Consider the following 26487-nt stretch of genomic DNA (forward strand, 5'->3'; position numbering starts at 1 on the left):
AATTATTATGCCATGTTCGGTTGATATTCATGGGTGGCCACTTCTTATGCAGGGAAATGGAGGGCTGGATCTGAGAAATACATGAGCTGGTAGGAGAAGGACTAACAGGGGAGATGGGAGGGAAAACTGAGGTCAAAATGAAATATGTGCCAGAATGAATAAAATAAATAAAGAAAAGAAAAGAAAGGCTACACATTATTCCAGGAATTGTCCCTCCTCCCCAAAACCTCATAAGTAAGATATTGTAACTATTACCAAATGTGTGGCTAGGGAAAAAGAGAACAAGGCTGAGTAGAACCGAGCAAGAAGACTGGAGATGGGGAGAACCCAAAGGAGCCCATAAAATGCTTGACACAGAATCCCCTAAGGTCTCCCATCTCTGGACTCCCTTTTACACCCTACAATAGATGATACCCTAAACTGGATCTGTTTGTTCAAAATAGCTTGTCTTTTTCTTTTTTTTAACTTAGCTCTATGACTGGTATTTCCGGAAAAAATTTTGTGCAATGATCTTTACACTCATTTATTAAGTGGGATTAATTATGGGTAATTGTTACATTTTGTCTGGACTCCTCATGATCTCTACATTAATTATGCAAGAGATGCTGTCTTGGTGTCTTGGCCTCAGACAGGCAACTATTACTTTCTGTCTAGATACCTCATGATGTTCCATGTTTGTTCTAAAGTATCTGAGGCTTTCCCATCTCCCATCTCTAACCATTAGTCTGTCAGTGGCCCCTCCCTATCTGTCACTTCACTTTTCTGTCTGAGTGAGCTGTATTTCTGATACCTATATTTTTTGTGTCCTTTCCATTAAATACTAGCCCTAGACAACTACCTTTGTTCAAAGATGTTTTGACAAGAAAGTTTTAATTTGAGGGGGCCATAGCTTATTTATTATTGAGTCCTCAATAACACTCATGCCTGTGTGAAACATGCCCAACACTTAACCATTGTTGGCACAAGATGCACACTGCCTCTGAGTTTAGAAACATGCCTGGATACTGTGGCAGCAGTTTTCTTGGAATTCAATTTCAATCATGAAGTTCTGAATTTAAGATAAAGCCCAGGTGTGAACCTGGAATAAGACAAACTGAAAGAAGTACAGAGTACTTTGCTTACAGAGTAAAAGAACTCCAACAAACAGCATGGGGTGGTGGTGGGGGCAGTGCATTGTGTATCTACAACTACAATCCTTCACTTGAGAGGAAGAGGGATTATTTTTTTATTAGATCTATTTCTTTTCTTACATTTCAAATGTTATTTCATTTCCCTGTTTCTTGTCCTTAAGCCCTCCATCTTCTCCCCTGTCCCCCATATGGGTATTCCCCATCCATCCCCTTACTGTCCCCCCATATTCCCCCTGTACTGGGGTCCAACCTTGGTAGGACCAAGGGCTTCCCCTTCCATTGGTGCACCACCAACAAGGCTACTCTCTGCTACATATGCAGTTGCAGCCCTGGGTCAGTCCATGTATAGTCTTTCTGTAGTGGTTTAGTCCCTGGAAGCTCTGGTTGGTTGGCATTGTTGTAGGAAGAGGGATTATTAATATACACCTAAATTCTCAGTCAGTCAGGGCTACACTATGAAACCATACCTCAAATAGGAAAACAAAAACAAAAACAAAAATCAAGAAGCCACAAACAAACTGAAATCAAAATTAAAATATATAAGACAAGAAGAAATTATTTACCTAACAATGACCTCTTACAATGTGAATGTGGGGTGTTTGAACAATGTCTCCACTTAGGAAATTTCTGTCACTGACTAAGAAATATGCAGATCAAGATCCTGAAAGAAGATCCAATGTACTTACACTTACATCAAGTCTTTCAAAATTTGAAAATTTCCACTGAAGCACCAATATTCAACAAGGCATTTCTTATGAGTGTGTCACTGGTGCTTATGCATGTGACAGATGTGTTTCAACATCAGAAACATTATCTACCATTGTGTAACCTAAGGTTTTGTGGACAGGGTGTCTTACTGACATGTATTAGCCAATTTGAAAAGCCAGGTCGTTACTTCAATCCCCAGATTCTGCCTTTCAGCTACAGGGATCAGAGACTAGTGTTGGAAGCCAGACCTTTAGATGTGAGCTGAGGGCTCAACAAATTTTTCATGATTGCAATATGAGTATATCCCTGACTGAGCCATCCTCCAGACAGAAGGCATTTCCTCTAAAACATTAAGTTCTTACCAATATGTCAACTCCTCAGTCTCTCTGAAACCATATAAATATACTATATTTAGTTAGAACCATCAAACATTTGATGGGATCCTTTCTGATTTATTCATGCTAATTTAGAGTAGTGAAAATTTTCCATATAACCATTTTGGAGGAAGGGAAAACTCTCCTTAGCAACAAAAACTATAATAACTTCTTAGAATTTTTTCCCAATTACACATGACTGCTTTTCATAATAATCTCTTACCCCAGGTAACATGACAGGAGGCTTCAAACACTCATGAGTCAGACCCTGCATGAATCTCCCCATGTTTCTGCCACAGGATTTCCACTTCTCTGTCAAGGCAAACTTGTCCTTGTAATGCCCAGTGAGGAGAAACGGCTCCAAGACCAGTTGAGAAATCATCTGCTTTGCTCTGCTTTTCTGACTGCTGCCAGGAGGTAAACATCTCCCAGAGTGTTTGCAGCTCCTGCTTTGCCAGGGAGCAATTGTTATTTGTGGAAACATTAAACTGAACACTTGGTGAGTGAGAGATGTTTTCTCCCCACTGCATAGCAGAGGCCTGGGTTGGAATTAACTCTGTATTGTCTAAATCAAAGTGATTTGATGATGCCTTGGGCATAAAGGTTTCTGTGCACCGTGGAGCCATTGTGTTAAGAATCCTCAGAAAAATTCAACTATGGCAATTTGGTATTTGTCTTCTGAGGTGAGGCCTGTTTTAACAATTGGTGAGTGTATGACAGCTATTTGTTAAAAAGAAAGGAGACACATAATTAACAGCATTTATCTCCTGTGACTTCTAATCCTGTGCTGTCACATATGACTCATTCCAAAATTGTTAAATTTTCATTGTTTTTAGAGAGTTTTAGGTTCCAGATGCTTCAGTAAACAAGGTCAGACCCTTGGAGGTGGAATGAGAGGAAGAGCCAGAGACCCTCCTGAATGTGTCTGAATCACAACAGAAACAAACAAACAAACAAACAAACAAACAAACAAACAAACACAGAAGCTGACAGGGCTCATCTCTGTAAGCAGAGAAGGGTTTGTATTAGTAATCTGATAGACTTCAAGTGCTATGGCCAAAACCCAACTATTTAATAGTTCTTTTTATTTTCTTTCCTTTTCCTCGTGTGTGTGTGTGTGTGTGTGCGCGCGCGCGCGCGCGCGCGCTTCTTTTCTCAAAAGGGTATCATTTAGTCTTTCTGCTCAAAAATTCACCGAAAATGACCTTGTACTCCAATCTTATGTCTTTTACTTCCCTAGTGCTGGGATTCTCTCACAAGAATCTTTTTTTTTTTTTTTTTTTAGTTTTTTTTTTTCTGAGCAAGTATCTCACTAGAGCTGGCTCTCCTGGATGAGCATGGTGGGACTCGCAGACATCTGCCTGCTTCTGTCTCCTCTATGCTGGGATTAAAGGCCTGGGCCAGTTTCTCCAAGAATTCTAATTGTTGGGTAAAATTATGTGCCCTGAAATTCAGAAGTTGAGGAATTAACCTCAAAGACCTTAGACTGTGGCCTTATTTCAAAAGAGTTCTGAACCTCTTCACAAAAGTCTGAACCCTAAGTGTCATCAGCCCAAATGAGAAGGCTGGAAGATCAGAGCTGAAACAAACAAACAAACAAAATGAAGCAAAACTTTCAACCAAAGTCCTTGAGATTACAATACTGAAAAATCTGAATGTTGAAATCACAAGCTGTGATTTCACAGAAAAAAAATGTCACCTGATAGGATTAAGAAATCCAATTTCTGGGAATAAGCCACAAGGTATATCAATGCTTGAGTTCAGTGGAAGAAATTCCCATTATTTGGCTGCATTAATATTCTTTTTCATTGATGAAATTCAGGATTTTAATGTCGTAGAAACATTGATCATAAGAAGCATCCATATGAAAATAGTTTTCCTGAGATTAAAAAACACTTAAATCTGAGAACCAGGGAGTGTTGACTTTAGTCAGTAGTTTCTCCAGTGTGCCTCTGAGTGGATGCGTTTTTGTGGTTTGTGTGTGCGTGTGAGTGTGAAAGTGCATGCGCACACCACACATGCGTGAGCAAGCACATGTAAATGTGCGTTTATGCGTGTGCTACCTGTTACGTGGGGGGGATGCATGGGGGCATGCACGGGGGCGCGCGTGCGCACGCGCGCGTGTCTGTGTGTGTGTGTGTGTGTGTGTGTGTGTGTTTTGTGAGATGGTCAGTTATGTGTGTTTCCCACTCGTACACTAAAATGAATTAAATATTAAAAGATTAAAGATGGCTAGCGGTCTGTAAGGCTCAGAAACCTGGGTATAGTGGGCCTACAATTAGCCAGCTGCCCAAGAGTGACCATTTCACCTGCCTGTCTAGAAAGCAGTCCATCAGGACCCCTTGTATGGAGCAAAAGGAGGCCAGGACGAATGCCATACCCAGATCAATCAGGAAAAGCAGCAGGCAGCTACAATCTTATACGTCACTGTAGCCCCCGCTCACCAAGACCCCGAAGTTTCTGGAAAACGCCTAAGAAGGCTTTTGCACACGCACCAGCAACTCTCCTCAGTAAGACTCCGACATTTCTGAAAGACGCCTCATATGCATCGGCAGCAGCGCCCCTCGCTAAGATCCCGAAGTTTATGGAAAACAGCCTACGCGGCTTCTTCAGCTTCGGCCCAGGTGTGTAACAGTCCGGAAGGGACAAAGGGCTGAGGGTGGTCCAAAGCACTTCCAGTGAGGTACTTAGTCTTGATGTCACTCCATGAATTTCCCCTGTACCTATCCTAAGTTCAGGAATGAACAAGAGAAATAGACGTACAGAGTTAAGTAAAAATGAATTTATCATGTTGCTCTGGGCTGAACATCCACCATCCCTGTGGGGTTTTTTACATGAACTTCCTCGGTCTTGGGGTTCTAGGATTTTGCTTGTGTATACCAAGGCATGTGCTAACAGCTTTCTTCAGTTTTCACCACAGTGTTTGGTTAAAGTTCATAGAAATGAGGCATTGTGTGGTAAGTGCCAGATGCAGGCTGCACTCAGCCTATTGTCAATGCTGGGTATGAACGTGGTGGTTTATAATCCTTTGCTGAATCTTTTCTCTGGCTTAATGTTCATTGCTAATTGTGTAAGAGAAGTAGGAATTATCGGAATCCCTTTGGGCCTGCACTGAGTGTTGTGTTGGTTTCAGCAACTGATTCTAAAGGCTCAAATGTAGTACTCCTATCCTCCACCCCTATGCCGATCTCTCGTGCTCAGTGTGTTGTGTTCTTATCCGTAAATGTTTTACCAGTAAACATTAGTCAGACAGAAAAAGTTTGATTCCCAAGTGAGTACTTGGAGCTTGGAAAAACGGTGCGTTAATCTGTGGGTCATGTTTTTGTTTTTTTTCCACTTTAGAACTTTAAAAGTGAGATATCCTTTGTGGTAAATTGATCAAACAAAAATATGAGCATAAGAATTTGAGAAAAATGCAACAAAAAATAATAGAAGTTTACCATGCAAACCGGTAATACAGACATAGTTTCATAATCCTGGACAATTTGTGCTGGGATTAACAGCTTGTGCACACCTCCCTGATGGATGGATAAGCAATTTTACCTTAGAGCATGGCCCTTCCTGAGCTGATTGATTCACATTGTTTTTTTTTTGTTTGTTTTGTTTTTTGTTTTTTGTTTTTTTACATCGTTCTGCTCTTTTAAAAAAGTCTGACAGAGCAGAGGCCGTAGGTCAGCTTGCCTTCCATAATCCCTGGGTTTCAATTCATACCAAATCATCCCTGGTGCCCCTCTCACCTGCAGTCTCAGCATTTGGGAGGTATATACCCAAGTATCAGAAGTTTGAGGTCATCATTGACTGCGTATCAAGTTCAAGGAAAGCCTGAGATATAAGAGATGTGACTGAAAGATTCCTTTTTCCTCAAGGATTAGAAATCTATATAAACAAATGTTGATTTTTTTTTCAATTCCCATCTTTCCAGTGTCATGTTTTGTATTGTTTCAGGTAGGTAAAAATTAATTCTAAGCACTAAATAAACAAAAAGTTAGTTAGCAGGAAGAAAATAGTTACACTCAGTGGCATATGGTATTTTCCCCTCATTAATTTATTTACTCATGTTACATCCTGATTGATGCTCCCCACTCCGCACAACACACACAGGACCTCCTACCTGCACCTCTTCTCTGAGAGGATGGGTTTTTCCCCCTAGGCATGTGTTTTTTTTTATGCTCATGAAAACAACTATTTTCATATGGATGCTTCTTCTGATCAAGGTTAACTTAACTTATTAAAATTCAGAAATTCACCAACAGGAAATAGCAGTTCAGCCAATGATGAATTTTTGCATTGAATTCAAATATTGGTATACCTTGTAGCTAATTGATTCCCAGAATTTGCCTTTCTAACCTAAACACGTGACATTGTTTTCTTCTCATGAAAGATGCAACTTCTGGTTTCAACATTCAGATTGTTCAGATTGTAGTCTAAGGAACTTTAGACCTCAGAATTTTTCATCCCAGAGGTGCTATTCCTCTTTGGGCTGATGGTATTTAGAATTCTGACTTTGTACAGAGGTTCAGCACTCTTTGAAATAAGGCTACAGTCTGAAGTATTGCGGGTTAATCTCTCAGCTCTTGAATTTAATGGTCCATAATTCAACCTAAATATTAGAATGTTTGGAAAAAGCCAGTATCGATGGCATAGCCCTTTAATCCCAGCATACAGGAGATAGAAACAGGCAGATCTCCGTGAGTTCCAGACCACCCTGGTCTACATGGGGAATTCTAGGACAGCCAGCATTAGAGGGACACTTTCTCACAAAAACCAAAGCCAAAACCTAAAAGAAAATGATTCTTGTGAAAGAACCCCAGCACTGGGGAGGTGGAGCACTAAGATTGGAGTTTAAAGGCATTTTCAACTGCTTAGTGAGTTTATGATCAGATTAGGCTACAAGACACCCTTTTGCAAAAACAAGGAAACACACACACACACACACACACACACACACACACACAGGAACAGACAAACAATCAGAAAAGGAAAGAACAAATAATCAGTTTTGGACCAAAACATTTTAATTCCACCCAGACTACAGTAGTCACATCATGTCTGCCAACCATCATATATTTCTGACAAATAAAATACAAGTCTAGCTCTGCTTACAAAGATGAGCCCTGTTCAGCCCCTGTCTTTCTTTGTTATGATTCAGACACATTCAGGAGAGCCTCTTGCCTTTGTCACTTCCAAGGGTTTGACCTTCCTCATTGAAGCATCTGGGATCCAAAACTCTAGAAACGATAAAAATTTAACAATTTTGGAATGAACCATATATAAGAGCACAGGATCAGAAGTCACGGTAGATAAATGCCAATCTTGATATTCCCTTCCAGTGTGGTACTCTCCTTTTTGACCACAGTGACATACTCTGCTTGCTTAGGATGTGTTCACCTCAAGAGAAGCTTCAAGCATTGTATTAGAGATACTGAGCTGAGACTGTTAGGATTCCATCTGTGATTCATTCAGCAGAAAAGCTGTCTTTTGATATTTTCTCTGATGTAGTGACGCAATTAGCAGGTAACTAGTAAATTAACTGTGACAAATTTCCGTTGAGTCTTTACTTATGTGTCTCTTTCCTTTTTACTTTATAGCTTTTACACATTCACCAATTGCTGAAATAGGGCCTCAACTCAGAAGACAAATACCAAATTGCCATAGTTGAAATTTCCTGAGGATTCTCATCACAATGGCTTCACAGTTCAGAGAAACCTTTATGCCCAAGTCATTGTCAAATGACCTTGAATTAGACAATGCAGAGTTTATTCCAACTCATGCTTCTGCTGTGCAGTGGGGAGAAAACATCTCTCATTCATCAAGTGTTCAGTTCAACATTTCCCCAAATAACAATGGCTCCTTGGCAAAGCAGGAGCTGCAAACACTCTGGGAGATGTTTACCTCCTGGCTACAGCCAGAAAAGCAGAGCAAGGAGCAGATGATTTCTCAACTGGTGTTGGAGCAGTTTCTCATCACTGGACATTGCAAGGACAAGTTTGCCTTGACAGAGAAGTGGAAATCCTGTGGCAGAAACATGGGGAGATTCATGCAGGGTCTGACTGATGAGTGCTTGAAGCCTCCTGCTATGGTAAGTACCTGGGGTAAGAAATTGCTATGTGGGAAGGAAAGACAATCATTTGAAATGGGGAAAAAGTACTGAGAAATTGCTGTAGTTTTGTTATTAGGGAGATTGTTTTTCCCCCTCCAAAACCATTGCATGCTTGAATTTACAATACTATAAATAAGCACCAATAAATAAGAAAGGATTCAATCAAATGTTTGAAGATTCTAATTAAATATGATATATTTACCTAGTGTCAGAGAGACTGGGAGGTTGACATTTGGGCAAGAATCTAAGGGTTTTAAAGGAAATGCCTTCTTTCTGGAGGATGGCTCAGTCAAGGAGATACTCATTTTGTAATCATGAGAACTGTGCTGGGACCTCAGCTCACCTCTAAACATCTGGATTTTAGCACTAGTCTCTGATGCTGTTGTGCCATGAAACATTCGTGAACCCCAAAAGAACATGAAGGAGCCTAATCCAGTGCAATTATATTAGGGTCTCTTTATTCAAGCTCAAGCTTGGACAACCTACCAACCCTAACCCAGCAGGAAAATAGAGCACTGAGCCTAGTTTTAGGCAAGCATTTACAGAGGCAAGAAAGAGCTATTTATCCTGGTACACATATGATTGAAGGGTCACTGTGGTCTTTAACGTAATTGACTGATGCTGGGAACTAAACCCGTAAACGTAACTTCTGTTTTCCGCCTGATTGGTGGTTATTAGAAAGTGAAGTATCAGGGGCCGCTTGTAACCTGGAGGTGCAGATTAGTAGGAGAATAACCTGGAAACTAGTGCTAGATACAGGTTTTGTTGGGGAGTAACCTGGAACCTGGTAGAAACAGGTCCTGTTGTGGGGTAGCCTGTAAACTGGTACTAGGTACATGCCTGTTAGTTAACTTGAGTACAATCTTAGGTCAGGTTCTCTAAAATGAAGTCTGAACCCAAAAGATTTGCTCTCTCAATCCCTGTATATAAAGGGCAGAATTTGGGGATTGAAGTGACTACCTTGCTTTCCATATTGGCTAATAAATGTAAGATACCCTGTCCAGAAAACTGAGGCTTCAAATAGGATTCTGATGTTGAAATGCGGCTTTCACATTCACACACAAGAGGGACACACTTATAAGCAATGCCTTGATGAATACTGGTGCTTCAGTGCAAATTTTTAAGCCTTAAAAAAAGGTAAATGTAAATACATTGGATCTTCTTCTAGGGTCTAGATTTGCATATGATGGAACATTTTTCAATTTTAATTTGGGGAGGCAGGGAGTTCCAAATTAGTGCTTTCTTCTTAAGAACATCTGTGGTCAAGAATACTTGTCTAGGGCTAATACTCAATGGAAGGGATTAAAAAAATATACACATTTAAATAAAGTCCCATACTCACATTGTAAGAGGCTATGCATATGTATTTCAGTTTTGATTTCATTTCTTTTTCTCTAGCGAAGTGATAGGTGTGGAACACTCCCCCTCCCACCAACACATACACTGTTGGTTGGAGTTCTTTTACTCTATAAATGAGTTCTCATTTCATTTTGTTTTATTCTTTTTTTTCAGAGTAAAAATAGTTTATTTTTAGTTTTATTTATTTTTTTATCTTTATTAACTTGAGTATTTCTTATTTACATTTTGATTGTTATTCATCTTCCCGGTTTTCCGGCCAACATCCCCCTAACCCCTCCCCCTGAGCTTCTATATGGACTTCCCCTCCCCATCCTCCCCCCATTACTACCCTCCCCCCAACAATCACGTTCACTGGGGGTTCAGTCTTGGCAGGACCAAGGGCTTCCCCTTCCACTCTTACTAGGCTATTCATTGCTACCTATGAGGTTGGAGCCAAGGGTCATTCCATGTATAGTTTTTGGGTAGTGGCTTAGTCCCTGGAAGCTCTGGTTGGTTGGCATTGTTGTTCATATGGGGTCTCGAGCCCATTCAAGCTCTTCCAGTCCTTTCTCTGATTCCTTCAAGGGGGGTCCCATTCTCAGTTCAGTGGATTGCTGCTGGCATTTGCCTATGTATTTCCTGTATTCTGGCTGTGTCTCTCAGGAGAGATCTACATCCGGCTCCTGTCGGCCTGCACTTCTTTGCTTCATCCATCTTATCTAGTTTGGTGACTGTATATCTATGGGCTACATGTGGGGCATGCTCTGAATGGGTGTTCCTTCTGCCTCTGTTCTAAACTTTGTCTCCCTGTTCCCTGCCAAAGGTATTCTTGTTCACCTTTTAAAGAAGGAGTTAAGCATTTGCATTTTGATCATCCTTCTTGAGTTTCATGTGTTCTGTGCATCTAGGGTAATTCAAGCATTTGGGCTAATAGCCACTTATCAATGAGTGCATACCATGTGTGTTTTTCTGTGAATGGGTTACCATACTGAGGATGATATTTTCCAGTTCCCTCCATTTGTTTATGAATTTCATAAAGTCATTGTTTTTGATAGCTGAGTAATATTCCATTGTGTAGATGTACCAAATTTTCTGTGTCCATTGCTCTGTTGAAGGCCATCTGGGTTCTTTCCAGCTTCTGGCTATTATAAATAAGACTGCTATGAATATAGCAGAGCACGTGTCATTGTTATATGTTGGGGCATCTTTTGGGTATATGCCCAAGAGAGGTATAGCTGGGTCCTCAGGTACTTCAATGTCCACTTTGCTGAGGAACCTCCAGACTGATTTCCAGAATGGTTGTACCAGTCTGCAATCCCACCAACAATGGAGGAGTGTTCCTCTTTCTCCACATCCTCACCAGCATTTGCTGTCACCTGAGTTTTTGATCTTAGCCATTCTCACTGGTGTGAGGTGAAATCTCAGGGCTGTTTTGATTTGCATTTCCCTTATGACTAAAGATGTTGAACATTTCTTTAGGTGTTTCTCAGCCATTCGGCATTCCTCAGCTGTGAGTTCTTTCTTTACCTCTGAAACCATTTTTTAATAGGGTTATTTGTCTCCCTGCGGTCTAACTTCTTGAGTTCTTTGTGTATTTTGGATATAAGCCCTCTATCTGTTGTAGGATTGGGAAAGATCTTTTCCCAATCTGTTGGTTGCCATTTTGTCCTAACAACAGTGTCCTTTGCCTTACAGAAGCTTTGCACTTTTATGAGATCCCATTTGTTGATTCTTGATCTTAGAACATAAGCCATTGGTGTTTTGTTCAGGAAATTTTCTCCAGTGCCCATGTGTTCCAGATGCTTCCCCACTTTATCTTCTATTAGTTTGAGTGTATCTGGTTTGATATGGAGGTCCTTTATCCACTTGGTTTAAGCTTTGTACAGGGTGATAAGCATGGATAAATCTGCATTCTACATGCTGACCTTCAGTTTAACCAGCACCATTTGCTGAAAATGCTATCTTTTTTCCATTGAATGGTTTTGGCTCTTTTGTCAAAGATCAAGTGACCACAGGTGTGTGGGTTCATTTCTGGATCTTCAGTTCTATTCCACTGGTCTATCTGTCTCTGTACCAATACCATGCAGTTTTTATCACTATTGCTCTATAATACTGCTTGAGGTAAGGGATAGTGATGCCCCCAGAAGTCCTTTTATTGTTGGGGATAGTTTTAGCTATCCTGAGTTGTTTGTTATTCCAGATGAATTTGCAAATTGTTCTGTCTAACTCTCTGAAGAATTGGATTGGTATTTGTTGCATTGAATGTGTAGATCGCTTTTGGTAAAATGGCCATTTTTACTATGTTAATTCTGCCAATCCATGAGCATGGGAGATCTTTCCATCTTCTGAGGTCTTCTTCAATTTCATTCTTCAGAGGCTTGAAGTTATTATCGTACAGATCTTTAACTCGCTTCGTTAAAGTCACACCGAGGTATTTTATATTATTTGGGAGTATTATGAAGGGTGTTGTTACCCTAATTTCTTTCTCGGCTTGTTTCTCTTTTGTGTAGAGGAAGGCTACTGATTTATTTGAGTTAATTTTATACCCAGCCACTTTGCTGAAGGTGTTTATCAGGTTTAGTAGTTCACTGGGGAACTTTTGGGATCACTTAATTATACTATCATATCATCTGCAAATAGTGATATTTTGACTTCTTCTTTTCCAATCTGTATCCTTTGATCTCCTATTGTTGTCTGATTGCTCTGGCTAGAACTTCAAGAACTATATTGAATAAGTAAGGGAAAGAGTGGGCAGCCTTGTCTAGTCCCTTATTTTAGTGGGATTGCTTCAAGTTTCTCTCCATTTAGTGTAATGTTAGTGACTGGTTTGCTGTATATGGCTTTTACTATGTTTAGGTATGGGCCTTGAATTCCTATCCTTTCCTGGACTTCTATCATGAAGGGGTGTTCGATTTTCTCAAATGCTTTCTCTGCACCTAATGAAATGATCATGTGGTTTTTATCTTTCAGTTTATTTATATAGTGGATTACCTGGATGATTTTCCATATATTAAGCCAACCCTGCATGCCTGGGATGAAGCCTGTTTGATCATGATGGATGATTGTTTTTATGTGCTCTTGGAATTGGTGTGCAAGAATTTTATTGAGTATTTTTGCATCGATATTCATAAGGGAAATTGGTATGAAGTTCTCTTCTTTTGGTGGGTCTTTGTGTGGTTTAGGTATAAGAGTAGTTGTGGCTTCGTAGAAGGAATTCAGTAGTGCTCCATCTGTTTCAATTTTGTCGAATAGTTTGGATAGTATTGGTTTGAAGTCTTCTATGAAGGTCTGATAGAACTCTGTACTGAAGCCTTCTGGACCTGGGCTCTTTTTGTTTGGGAATCCTTTAATGACTGCTTCTATTTCTTTAGGAGTTATGAGATTGTTTAAATGGTTTATTTGTTCTTGATTTAACTTTGGTACCTGGTATCTGTCTAGGAAATTGTCCATTTCCTGCAGATTTTCAAGTTTTGTTGAATATAGGCTTTTGTAGTAGGATCTGATGATTTTTTTTAATTTCCTCTGATTCTGTAGTTATGTCTCCTTTTCATTTCTGATTTTGTTAATTTGGACACACTCTCTGTGTCCTCTCCTTAGTCTGGCTAAGGGTTTATCTATCTTGTTGGTTTTCTCAAAGAACCAACTTTTGGTTCTGTTGATTCTTTGTATGGTCCTTTTTGTTTCTACTTGGTTGATTTTAGCTCTGAGTTTGATTATTTCCTGCCTTCTACTTCTCCTGGGTGTATTTGCTTCTTTTTGTTCTAGAGCTTTTAGGTGTGCTGTCAAGCTGCCGATATATGCTGTCTCCTGTTTCTTTCTGCAGGCACTCAGAGCTGTGAGTTTTCCTCTTAGCACAGCTTTCATTGTGTCCCATAAGTTTGGGTATGTTGTACCTTCATTTTCATTAAATTCTAAGAAGTCTTTAATTTCTTTCATTATTTCTTCCTTGACCAGTTATCATTCAGTAGAGAATTGTTCAACTTCCATGTATATGTGGGCGTTCTTCCCTTATTGTTATTGAAGACCAGGTTTAGCCTATGGTGGTCTGACAGGATGCATGGGATTATTTCTATATCTGTTGAGGCTTGTTTTATGACCAATTATATGGTCAGTCTTGGAGAAAGTACCGTGATGTGGTGAGAAGAATGTATATCCTTTTGTTTTAGGATAGAATGTTCTATAAATATCTGTTAAGTCCATTTGCTTCATGATTTCTCTTAGTCTGTCTATGTCTCTCTTTAATTTCTGTTTCCATTGTCTGTCCATTGATGAGAGTGGGGTGTTGAAATCTCCTACTATTATTGTGTGAGGTGCAATGTGTGTTTTGAGCTTTAGTAAGGTTTCTTTTATGTATGTAGGTGCCCTTGTATTTGGAGCATAGATATTTAGGATTGAGAGTTAATCTTGGTGGCTTTTTCCTTTGATCAATATGAAGTGTCCTTCTTTATCATTTTTGATGACTTTTAGTTGAAAATTGATTTTATTTGATATTAGAATGGCTACTCCAGCTTGCTTCCTCAGACCATTTGCTTGGAAAGTTGTTTTCCAGCCTTTCACTCTGAGGTAGTGTCTGTCTTTGTCTCTGAAGTGTGTTTCATGTAGGCAGCAGAATGCAGGGTCCTCATTGCCTATCCAGTTTGTTAATCTGTGTCTTTTTATTGGAGAGTTGAGACCATTGATGTTGAGAGATATTAAGGAATAGTGGTTGTTGCTTCCTGTTATATTAGTATTTGGATGTGAGATTATGTTTGTGTGCTTTTCTTCACTTTGTTTTGTTGCCAAGATGATTAGTTTCATGCTTTTTCTAGGGTGTAGCTTGCTTCCTTTTGTTGGGCTTTACCATTTATTATCCTTTGTAGTGCTGGATTTGTAGAAAGATATTTTGTAAATTTGGTTTTGTCATGGAATATCTTGGTTTCTCCATCTATTTTAATTGAGAGTTTTGCAAGATACAGTAACCTGGGATGGCATTTGTGTTCTCTTAGGGTCTGTATGACATCTGTCCCGAATCTTCTGGCTTTCATAGTCTCTGGTGAGAAGTCTGGTGTGATTCTGAGAGTTCTGCCTTTATATGTTACTTGACCTTTTTCCCTTACTGCTTTTAATATTCTTTCTTTCTTTTGTGCATTTTGTGTTTTGACTATTATGTGAATGGAGGAGTTTCTTTTCTGGTCCAATCTATTTGGAGTTCTGTAGGCATCTTGTATGTTTATGGGCATCTCTTTCTTTAGGTTAGGGAAGTTTTTTTCTATGATTTTGTTGAAGATATTTACTGGCCTTTGAGCTAGGAGTCTTCATTCTTCTATACCTATTATCCTTAGGTTTGATCTTCTCATTGAGTCCTGGATTTCCTGTATGTTTTGGACCAGTAGCTTTTTCCGTTTTACATTTTCTTTGGCCTTTGTGTTGATGATTCCTATGGAATCTTCTGCTCCTGAGATTCTCTCTTCTATCTCTTGTATTCTGTTGGTTATTTTTATATCTATGGCTCCTTGTCTCTTCCTTTGGTTTTCTATGTCCAAGGTTGTCTCCCTTTGTGCTTTCTTTATTGCTTCTATTTCCACTTTTAATTCCTTCACCTGTTTGATTGTGTTTTCCTGGAATTCTTTCAGGGATTTTTGTGATTCCTCTCTATAGGCTTTTACTTGTTTATTTATGTTTTTCTGCGTTTCTCTAAGGGAGTTCTTCATGTCTTTCTTGAAGTCCTCCATCATCATGATCAAATGTGAATTTAAATCTAGATCTTGCTTTTCTCGTGTGTTTGGATATTCAGAGTTTGGTTTGGTGGGGAATTGGGCTCCGATGATGCTATGTAGTCTTGGTTTCTGTTGCTTGGGTACCTGCGCTTGTCTCTTGCCATCAGGTTATCTCTGATGTTACCTTGTTCTGCTATTTCTGACAGTTGCTAGACAGTCCTATAGGCCTGTGTGTCAGGAGTGCTGTAGACCTGTTTTCCTGTTTTCTTTCAGCCAGTTATGGGGACAGAGTGTTCTCCTTTCAGGTGTATAGTCTTTCCTGTCTACTGGTCTTCAGCTGTTCTGTGGGCCTGTGTCCTGAGTCCACCAGGCAGGTCGTTTGGAGCAGAAAAGTTGGTCTTACCTGTGGTACCGCGGCTCAAGTTGCTCGTGGGGTGCTGCTTTTGAGCTCTTGGTTAGAGTGGCAACCAAGAGGGCCTGCGATGCCTTTTCCCAGGGCCCCCTTGCTCCAGGGTCCCAGATGGTGTTAGGTGTTTTCCTCTGGAGTCAGAAATTTGGGCAGAGTGTAGTCTCTTCTGGCTTCCCAGGTGTGTCTGCCCTTCTGAAGGTTTAGCTCTCCCTCCCACGGGATTTGGGTGCAGAGAACTGTTGATGGTCCCTTCAGGTCAGGGAGGTGTCTGGCCTCTGGGGGATCTGCTGTTCGAGTGCCCCTATCTTCCGGGTCCCAGAGTCCGCATACAGTTTCTTCTTGAGCCAGGGATGTGGGCAGTCGTGGGCAGTATTGGTGGTCTCTCCTGCTCTGTAGTCTCAGGAGTGCCTACCTGTCCCGGTGGTGAGCTCTCTGTCCCAAGGGGTTTGGCAGCAGTGAGCTGTGGGCCGGGATCAGCAAGATTCTTGTTTTATTCTTTGTTGAACACTCCTGAACTTTATTTTAAATTCAAAATTTCATGATTGAAACTGAATTCCAAGTAAACTACTGCCACAATATCCAGTCCTGTTCCTAAGATCAGAAGCAGTGTGCTTCTTCTTTTGTCAACATTCATTAAGTGTAGGCTTGTTTCAGACAAGTGCGAGTTTTGTTAAAGACTTAATAATAAATAAACTATGCCCCCCTCAAATTAAAGCTTTCTTGTCAAGAATTTCTTTGAACAATGGTAGTTGTCTAGGGCTAGTATTTAATGGAAGGGACAAAAAATATAGGTATTAGAAATAGAGCCCACTCAGAAAAGTGAAGTGACAGATATGGTGGGTCCACTGACAAACAATGGCTAGAGTTGGGAGACAGGAAAGTCTTAGCTACTTTAGAATGAATATGGAGCATCATGAGGTTTCTAGACAGAAAGCAACAGTTGCCTGTATGATGCTAAGACATAAAAGGGGCATCCACTGCACAAAATATGTAGAGATCCTGAGGATTCAGGCAGAAAATGATAATCGCACATAGTTAATCCCACTGAGTAAATGAGTAAAGACCATCACCCAAATTGTTGGTTGAATTAAACAAGTTTTATTTTCTTTTACACAGGGTCATCTCTCGTAAGTGGGCTTTGAGAAAATAGCAATGAAGAAAGAGACAGTGGGGTTTATATGGCTTAAAATGCTGAAAGGCCAGAGCTTTCCAAGATTTGGGTGCTGTATTTTTATGTAGGAATTAGACTGAACCTTTCAAAATGTATCTTACCAGGATGGAAGTCAGGATAGACTTGAGAATGAAAATGGAAGGCCGTGGGGTTCCAAGTCAGAAATTAATAATTGTCTGTCTGAGGCCAAGACACCAAAGTGGTATCTACTGCAGAGTATATGTCGAAATCCTGTGATTCAAGACTGAAAATTACAATCACCGATAGTTAAGTTCACAGAATGTATGAGAATAAAAACAATCACACATTTTTTTTTTGCTTGAATTAAGCAAGCCCTATTTTATGTCAGACAAGGCCATTTTTCAAAATTTGGCTTTGAGAAAATAGTGAACCCACAGACAGTGGGGTTATATAGCTTTAAACCTGCAAGACTAGAGGCAATCCAAGACTTGGGGACTTTTTTGTTTATATAGGAATTTGGCTGAACCTTTCAAAACTTACTAGAGTGGAGGTCAGGACATGGTCAGAGTATATAGGCTTTAGAAAATGTTAAATTTCAGACATGGTCAAATTCAAGTTTTACAAAATACCAGCAATGATTCTATTTTGACCTTGTAATAAGGTTTCTAACCTTGAGATGGAGTCAGGCTGGTCCATCATTGACCAGAAGCTACATGTTAAAGTAGAGGCTTACAGTGGTCACCTGGTTTTGTTTACAGGTCCATGTTTGTATGCATGGGCAGGAAGCCCTCTTTTCTGAGAACATGCCCTTAAAAGAAGTCATCACACATTTGGAGCAACAGAAAGCAGCAGCAACTCCAACAGAAGAGAATGTAAGGTCACTCTTGGCTATCCCCAAAGATACGGCAACAGGTGAGTCAGAAGGCTGGACAGAAGAGGGATGTTGTGTGGATCCTTACTTGTGCACAATTTCACTGGCTGTCTTATTTTCACAGGATATGAAAATACAGAAAACTGCCAAACTCCCTGGAATGCTAGTGTTCGAAATGGCAGTGTTAATAGTATAGGAACCATGAGGGATTCCCTCCTCACTCTCCAGAGAGTGCAGTATCAAGAGCCTGAAGAGGGGGATGTTTTATATGAAATCCCACAGGTTGTCAGAAGAGCAAGTCAAGGTACTTCGAGGTTTCAGGAAAGGTCCCTGAGAGCACCTTCTTCTGAAGATGTCCTTATGGAGGCAAAACCAGTGTTTCTCTCACTGACAGAACAGTCTGAGGACATTGGGGATGGCCACAACACTACTGATGTAAACGGTGGTATTAGTCTCACAAATGAGGAGGATTCCATTTTTATTATCCAGAGAGAGCAGTATTCTGAGCCTGATATGGAAGGTGTTTCTTATGGAGTGCCACAGGATTTAAGAATTGCAGTGTGCGGTACCTCCAGGTCCCTGCAAGAGTCCCTATGGGCAGCTTCTTCTGAAGTAGTCCCTATGAAGGTACCAGGGTTCCTTTCCAGGGCAGAGCAGCCTACTCCTAAGCCTGTCCCCCTTTTCCAGAATTATGAGGTAAATTCCACCTTTGAGGGTTACCAGGAGAGACTCCAGAGAGACCCCAAACCATATAAATGTGAGGAATGTTCCAGAACCTTCAAATATCCCTGCAACCTCTCCATCCACCAGAAAACACACAGAAAGGAGAGACCGTTTTTCTGTAAGGAATGCCAGGTAGGTTTTTATGAGGAGTCAGAACTTCAGGTTCATGAGGCCATACACAAGGCAGAGAAGCCTTTCACATGCAGTTCATGTGGAAAGGCCTTCAGATACAAGACCAACCTGCAGGCTCATGAGAGAATCCACACAGGAGAGAAGCCTTACTCCTGCTCTCTGTGTAATAGTAGCTTCCGCCAGTCATCCACGTACCACCGTCACCTGAGGAAGTTCCACAAATCAGAATGAACGGTGGACCTTACTCACCAGAGACAGGTAGGGCTTCACTCATCCTCAGTGTCTCATCTGCACATGAAGTAGCATGTAGCTTCTCAGTAATAGTTAACCAGTGAGGATGATTCATTTAATATTTAGATTGTTCCTTCCATGTGTTGTCCCATGCCATTGGCATGTGAAGTTAAAAATGAAGTTTTTGTCTGTTTACTAAAGTTTTCCAAGTACCTAAATACTGGCTGTTATTGGATTTCCCAGTAGTAAATAAAGATCTGTTTCTCTTGTTTTATGTTTCTTGTGTGTTTGTGTATCCAGCATGTTAGTGGGTGCCAGTGTGTGGGGCTATGGTGTCTTACCTTCCATCTTATTTGTTACAGACTTTCTTGGTTAACAATTTGTTCTCCAGGAAAGGTTACTTTGAAGAACATACCATCCTCTTGTCTTCATTCTCCACAGTTCTTAGGAAGCTGAGCTCTGACAAATATCTCTGCCACTGGATCTGCCTTTCAAGAATTTTTATTTTATGTGTGTATGCTTGAGTGTATATATTTGTATTTCCTGTTTGAAGGAGCCGTTTTGTGTCTGTGGGTCCATCAGATCTCCTGCTTTTATTCGGGTTAATTTGTTTTGACTTTTACCTGATCTACACAGAATATGACCTCACGTTGCCACTTTGATTTGCATCCCTCATTGTATTTCCTTAATTTTGGAGGGTGATGTATTTCATTTTGCATAAACTTTGGACATTTCTGAGATGTTTGTAGGAAATTTATCCAAGTGTGAATCCATTCCTCATTTGTTTTATATGTTACATTTTTCCAAAATTAGTTTTAAATATTTTCTTTATGGTGGAGTCATGTGAGAGGTACATAATGCTTTTATGTTGAACCTGAGTTCAGCACCTAGCTCCGGCCAGTGTCTAACATTTATAAATTGAACTGTAGAAGATCTCATGCCTATGGCCTCTGTTGACCCTCATACTTACATTCAACCTCCCCCAGCAAACATAATTAAAAACAAAATAAGTCTTAGCTACAATTAATCTTTGTAAAATGTGAATATATAACTACTCAATATATTTTGTTGTTTCTTTTGATGGAGTTTGAATTTCAGTCACATTAATTCATGAAATGATGGCATATTCTAAAAGTTTCTCCTTGAAAAATCATTAGTATTTAGTTAAAACTAATGAAAACAAATTTTCCTTTCTTTTCTCTTTCCTTCCTTCCTTCCTTCCTTCCTTCCTTCCTTCCTTCCTTCCTTCCTTCCTTCCTTTCTTTCGTTCTTTCTTTCTGACAGGGTTTTTCTGAATGTAACCTGGCTTTCCTATAAGTGAGTTGGTAGTCAAGGTTAACCTCTGATTCATTGATCTGTCTGTCTCTGCCTCTGCCCCTTGGATGCTAGGATTGAGGCTTATGCCACTGCATCTAGTGAAAATATTAATCTTTAAGAGACATATCTATTACTTTACTTTGCATTTAAATAATAGAGGACATCTACTTCTATAAAGAAGTCTAAAATTTTAGACATTTCTTCAGTGAAAGCTACATAAATACAGTGAAGTAATGGCTATTTTATTTAAACTAACTTCATGAAATAATGCACACTCAATGCATTTCTATGGTCTGTTGATCCGATTAGATTTATTTTTTGAAATAGGAATATAAATGGCTACTGCAAATGTGGCAGTGGGCATTTTCCCCTTCCCCCAGATTTCAATGGGAATGCTTCACAATTAACGCTTTTGTAAGCCTTTTTCCTATTAACTGGGAAGCATTTAATGTCCAAAGATGTGATTATAGAGCAAATGACTTTTGCCAACTATTCAACTATCATCTCAAAAGGTATTCCACAGACAAGGCTAGATTTCGGATTTAAGGATTTCCTGGATGATACTGCCTATAAATTGGTACTGAATAACACTGGATGTCTGTGTATAACATTTGTCTACTGACTAGCTACCAGGCAATCACAATCAGCCCCAGCAACTCCAGGTGGATGAAGGTGAAACCCAGAGCCACCAAGTACATTGGTCACTCTTAATCACAGAGGTAGCTTGTGCACTGGCTTATAAACATCTTGACTCCAGCAAGAATGTCAGGCCCCAGGTACAATAAAAATGTGACTTAACAGGATGAGTTCATTGGTACTGCTCATTGCTTGCTTCTGGCAGTGGGGCAACTACACCTCATATGTCCTTACTGTGCCTCTCTTAAGGACTGTGTCTGGGACTCATGTCCTGCTCAAGTATCTCCATGGTATATATCCTCTACAGACACGAGACAAATAAAGTATAGCCACAGTACTCAGAACTTTCTGAAAATCTCTTCTGAAGACAGAGCTGCCCAAACAATCCTCATCCAGCTGTGCACATTTGTAGTCTCTTACTAATTCTCTTCTACTGTGGTTATCTTTACAACCTACTCCACATACCCGAAGCTATGGAGAGTTAAGTGTATTTCTGTTTCTAGATATATGCTTTCCCGCGTTTTGCCCCTTTGGTCTCATTAGCAATAGGAAGTTGAATTCCAGCCTGTGTTTACCCTGCTGTGGTAGAAGATGGCAACCTTCAAGTATGACATGAACCCTAGTTGTCTCTTTATTTCTAAGTATGGATAATCTTTTTATCTGTCGGAGGATACTAAGACAATAGTATGAGAACACCAATCCTCCAGTAACTAACTTTTTCAGTGTGGAGAACTCACTAGTCATTTGATCAGAGTATTTTCCTTACAGACTTTAAAATCCAGTAATGCATAATTTTTAAAATAAATTTATCTACAGAAATATATAGATTTATCACAGTTTATTAATCTCTACATATCAGTAAACAGTATGTAAATGATGATAAAATAGGGAAGACATTATGTTATGTCTCAGGAAACTGTGTTCGTTTTTATTTTATATGTATGGGTATTTTTTCCTGCATGTTTGTCTATACCATATGCATAAAATACCTGACAACATCAGAAGAGGGCATTGGACCCTTTAGGACTGAAGTTACTCATAGTTTTAAACAATTATTGAATGCTAAAAATAAACCCTGGATCTTCTAGAAAATGACTACATGCTTTTAACCACTGAGCCAGCTCTCCAGCTCCAAGCTATTGTTCTCATATGTTGACATTACAGTCCTCCAAATGTCACCATTGGTCTGAAAATGTCCTAAAAATTATGGAAATGGAGGTCGCCTTAAGAAAATTAGCCTAAGAAAGGCAAATGGTACATTTTCTATTATGTGAACCAGAATAAAATAGGAATTTCTGAGATGAGGCATAAATCTAGAGAACATAAAATGGTAACAGATGAGATACTGAATGGATGAATATGACAGAAGCACATAATGCACATATATGAAAATACCACATTGTCATCTCTTAGTTTGTACAATGAATTAAATTAAAAAGTAACTAAAACCTACTACCACAGGCCTGTGGCCCGGTCGGTTCATTTTACCCATTAGTCATGATCAATAACATCCACTTTCTCTAGAAGGTACATCAAAATACTTTGTGTAAAATTAAGCTTCTTGTATATACTTATTTCTTCAAGAAAATATATCTCTGGCTTCTTCTGTTATCTAGAGCAGTTACATTACTAACACACTTAATTTATAATAAATTTTTATAGAAAAAATTGGGGCAAAGAAAAAATCAGTTTTGCATGTGGTCATCTGGTCCTCTGTAGTATGCACATCCTAATAACCCGTTGAGCTGCTAAGAGCTGCATCACCTCTATGGTGAGAGAAGACATGTTAACAGATGAAACCACACAGGGAAAAGTTCCAGTTCTGGCTTTAATGCTGTTCTTTAAACTGTGACACCATAAGCCAGGAGCACCAGGCTCAGGTGCATTTACATGGTCTGTATCCACACTTTTAAGGTTTCATTCAGATCTCAATTTTACTTTTAGTTTCCCATTTCCAAAAAGGGACAATTTTTATTACTTTTCTTTTTATCAACCTGAACATTATTTTCCGTCTTCCCTGACTTAATTCTTAGCCTCTCATCTACTGAATTGTCTGTGAGCTTTCTCTGCATATTAGAGAAATTATTATGTGGTAACCAGCTCCAAAACATCTGAGGATGTTTTGTTCTCATTTTGTATATCTTCTAGGCAGTAGCTTTTCTTATTATGGAATCTGTTTTCCAGTAAATAAAATTTGGATTTAAACATACTCTAAAGGAAGGTTGCTAAAAATACATTTAATTCTGGCTTATAATTTCACTAGAATGCTTTCTTTCTTTTTGGCACAAAAGGTGGCATTGTGATTATTGGGAAAATGTGAGAGTTGCTAAGAGATGAGATAATGTTGCTACAGGGGTATCATAGTCTGGATTTGACAGTTCGTCTGGGCTTATATGGTGTAATACTGTTTGGGGGAGGAAATTAAATTATAAGCTCTTTTTTGGCATATAGTATAAACCATGCTAGGTATGAGTTCTTGAAAGGCAAGCATTCTGCCTTCAGAATGTTCACACAGCCAGAACAGAGTCCCAGCTAGTCTGAGTAAAATGGAATGAGAAAAGTTCTTATTCACTTTTCTGCAAATTTTCTATCCACTTGAAATAATCTCACACGTTTAAAAAAATCAGCAATTAGGAAACATAGCAACATGTCTCAAACTTTAATTTCAGCACTCAGGATGGAGAAGCAGAAAAATCTCTGTGACTATGAAACCAGTCCAATCTACTTAGCAAGCTCAATAAAACTAGGGCTATATATAGAGAGACTACATCTAAAGGACATGACAAAACAGACAAACAAACAAAAATAATAAAAAGAGTGCTTGAAGAAGTAGAACAGTCCTGTATCCCCAGCACTGGGGAGGTAAAGCCATAGAGCAAAGTCAGGCTCATGCTCACATAGTATTTAAGATTACTAGGACGCCAAGAGTTGCCCACAAACCACACAAACACCAGTCTTAGTCCAACAGGGATGGTTTATTGAATGCACACCCTAATACTGATCCATGAGGACAGTAGCTCAGGCTATAGACAAATATAAGTGACAGTATTTATGACCCTTGGTCATAGCTTTTAAACAGTATCATCCCAGGTGCCACCAGGAAACAAGCTGCTATTTACAGTGTACATGGCCATGCATGCACTATTTGCAGTTACAGAGAGGCCTACAGGTTTCCTAGGGACCGCACAGTGCCTAAAAATAGTGACATTTAAATCAACACAATTTCAAGCCAAATGAAATTTTTTGTAAAATCATGAATTGCATTCAAGAAATTGGTGCATATCCAATGCAGTGCAGGTTAAGGCAGTTAAAAAATGTATTCCTGGTAACTGGAGGTCTCAAGACAATGTCAATTAAAGCTGTCTGACTACTTTTCCACTCTTTCTCACATGCTCAAAAACTGTGAATTACTTCATCCTTAAGGTAAAACATGTACTAACAACAAAGAGTAGACACTGGGAATTTGGTAGGGAAGGGGAAAATTTAATTTGGATTTTGCCTGAAAAGTCTTCAAATCATAAACAAGAGCATTGTTTGCTAGTCTCAGCCTTGTATGTATCAAATAAATAATATAGTTTACTTTTCTTCATTTAAAATATACTCTTGCTTTAAATAATTCAAGTAATGTAAGACTATCAAAAATAACTTATAAGTAATACAAGGGTCAGTCAATTGCATTTTTTTTACTGCTTTAACTTTTAAAGAACTGTAAACTAATCCAAGGCAGTTAGTTAAACAAATGATAAATGACTTCTATTTGCACTTCTGATTCTTTAATACAAATCACTACAACAAATACATAAGATATGGAAGATTATGCATTTGATCAAAGCACTTTGAATTAAGTCTAAAACCGATTGAAATCGTCTAAGGTCATTCATAAGACCCAAGGACTTGCATACTGGTTTCTAGGAAGCCTTCTCTTTAATCAGAATCCATTATTCCTAAACTGCAGATGAGACAAGGCACAATCAGTTGTAAACAGAGAACTGTTGTAAAACCAGGATAATATTCTTAAATTAAGATCATTCTCATTCAATTGAAAAGACTCTCCCAAGTGTCTTCCAGCACTATAGGATATATTATGTTGACAACTTAATTTCATAAATTAATTTTCCTTTCATTCCATTTTATGGTGTTTTTGTTCATTTTTGTTTTAAAACTTGGTTTAAATTTATATACAGTTCAGTACATGTTTACAAACTTATTGCATAGAGAACATAATCTTCAAGACAGTATTTGTAAACACATATCCAATTCAAGACAAAAATATCACATTTCCCATTTGCTTTTTTCTTCTCTTTTATTTGTTTTGGAGATTGGCAGTTAGTTTCAGACCTGGTCTGTGACACAGGTGAGGGAGGCACACTGTTTTGCTTCATATTTGACTTGCGTTTGTCTGTGAACCTTGTAATATCTGTGGCAGTTGAGAAGAGCTCAGCAGAAATAGTAGGCAGAAGAGTCTGGATACACTGTTCATTTTTAACCTCTACTTCAGCTGGATCAATAGTACTCATGGTCTTCAGGGAACAAATGTTATCCCAGTTTGGAATTGCTTTGCAAGTAGTCACCAGCATCTCTTCTCTAATGTCCTTTTCGAGCTCTTCTGTATCCTGTATGAAATAGTTGTTTTCACCTTGCTTCTTTTTTCTTTTTTTCTGTTTTTTTTTTTTATTTTCATTTTAGATTGTCCAGTTGGCATTCTCTCTCCTTTTTCTTTGTCATCACCTGATTACTTTTGAGCATTAGAAATCAGTTCCTGGGACATCAGAAGTAACGTTCTTTCTTTATCTACCCAGTTCCCCCACTCCTCTGCTGGTACATTCCAGTCTGAGCTCAGATCACTAGAAAACAAGCCATTTAACTTAGTCCATTTGTCATTGATATAGGGTTATAGTCTTAGAAACCGGCTCAACAGTAGACCCAAGTGGCAGAAAATACTAAGCAATCACTCCAATTCCTTCCCCAGTTTTTATCATTTGCATTACTGTCAGTGGTGTCTTGAGTCCAAGCAGATAGTGGTTTTCCTCTTGTCTGCAGAAGCAGGTGGGACAGAGTTCCATTTCCCCTCACCTGCACTTAATGGTAAGATGTTGGGAGCCATAATGGGCCAAGCTTATAAGTAGCAGGTGATCTTCCTGAGACAACCTGCTTCAGATTATTATATAATCTGCCACAGGTTTGCCCTTATTAAGCAAGGCTATAAGGGAATTCATTTTAGGAAAGGTTTCTGCTATTAATATGCTTTTCCTGTTATTATTAAACATATATAACAATCACTAAGTAATAGCCCATCCCTTTGCAGCACATCTCTGCAGAGCTATGAAGATGTACCTGTCTTGTAGTGATGCTGTATACACAAAGAGATGATTTTTAAGTCTTAATGATGATCCTATAAGAGTTCCTAAAATTATGTCAGTGATTATTAAACTCTTTTATAGTATGACTACTAATGGGGTTTTCCCTGGTAGTCAAAACTGCAATGAGAACTCTGCCAGTCTCCCAAGTGTCACCAGTTAATTGCTCTTAGATAACCAGAATTTCTCCTACCCAGAGCACATTCCAAGAGGTTGTAAACCAATTAAGGTCATAAAAAGGGAACTAACAATTTATTATCGGTACTAAGACAGAAGCTAAAATATTGACTGAGTTTATCTATACAAAACTTCACTAGTAACTTTGTTATGGTT

At 39.2% G+C, this 26487-nt stretch overlaps 1 protein-coding gene and 1 pseudogene across 1 annotated transcript; both read left to right on the plus strand.

Moving 5' to 3' along the window:
• The first annotated feature begins 4794 nt into the window (after nt 1–4794).
• Nucleotides 4795–19115, plus strand: LOC116892637 (zinc finger and SCAN domain containing protein 4C-like). Its single transcript, XM_032894457.1, has 4 exons — nt 4795–4836; nt 7801–8291; nt 17646–17799; nt 17883–19115. Exons 2-4 carry the CDS (start codon nt 7896–7898, stop codon nt 18842–18844), a joined length of 1512 nt encoding a protein of 503 aa, XP_032750348.1. The 5' UTR covers nt 4795–4836; nt 7801–7895; the 3' UTR covers nt 18845–19115.
• A 1304-nt stretch (nt 19116–20419) lies between these two features.
• LOC116893426 lies at nt 20420–21413 on the plus strand (annotated as a pseudogene).
• The last annotated feature ends 5074 nt before the right edge of the window (nt 21414–26487 follow it).

This window comes from Rattus rattus, chromosome 2 (assembly GCF_011064425.1).
Source record: "Rattus rattus isolate New Zealand chromosome 2, Rrattus_CSIRO_v1, whole genome shotgun sequence".
Taxonomy (NCBI): domain Eukaryota; kingdom Metazoa; phylum Chordata; class Mammalia; order Rodentia; family Muridae; genus Rattus; species Rattus rattus.

Bases quoted from the DNA above. Each gene is read 5' to 3' on its own strand.
- LOC116892637 (XM_032894457.1), top strand. From the start codon at position 7,896: ATGGCTTCACAGTTCAGAGAAACCTTTATGCCCAAGTCATTGTCAAAT. The intron at 8,292-17,645 runs GTAAGTACCTGG...TTTTGTTTACAG, and splicing joins GCTTGAAGCCTCCTGCTATG to GTCCATGTTTGTATGCATGG. The intron at 17,800-17,882 runs GTGAGTCAGAAG...TTATTTTCACAG, and splicing joins CCCCAAAGATACGGCAACAG to GATATGAAAATACAGAAAAC.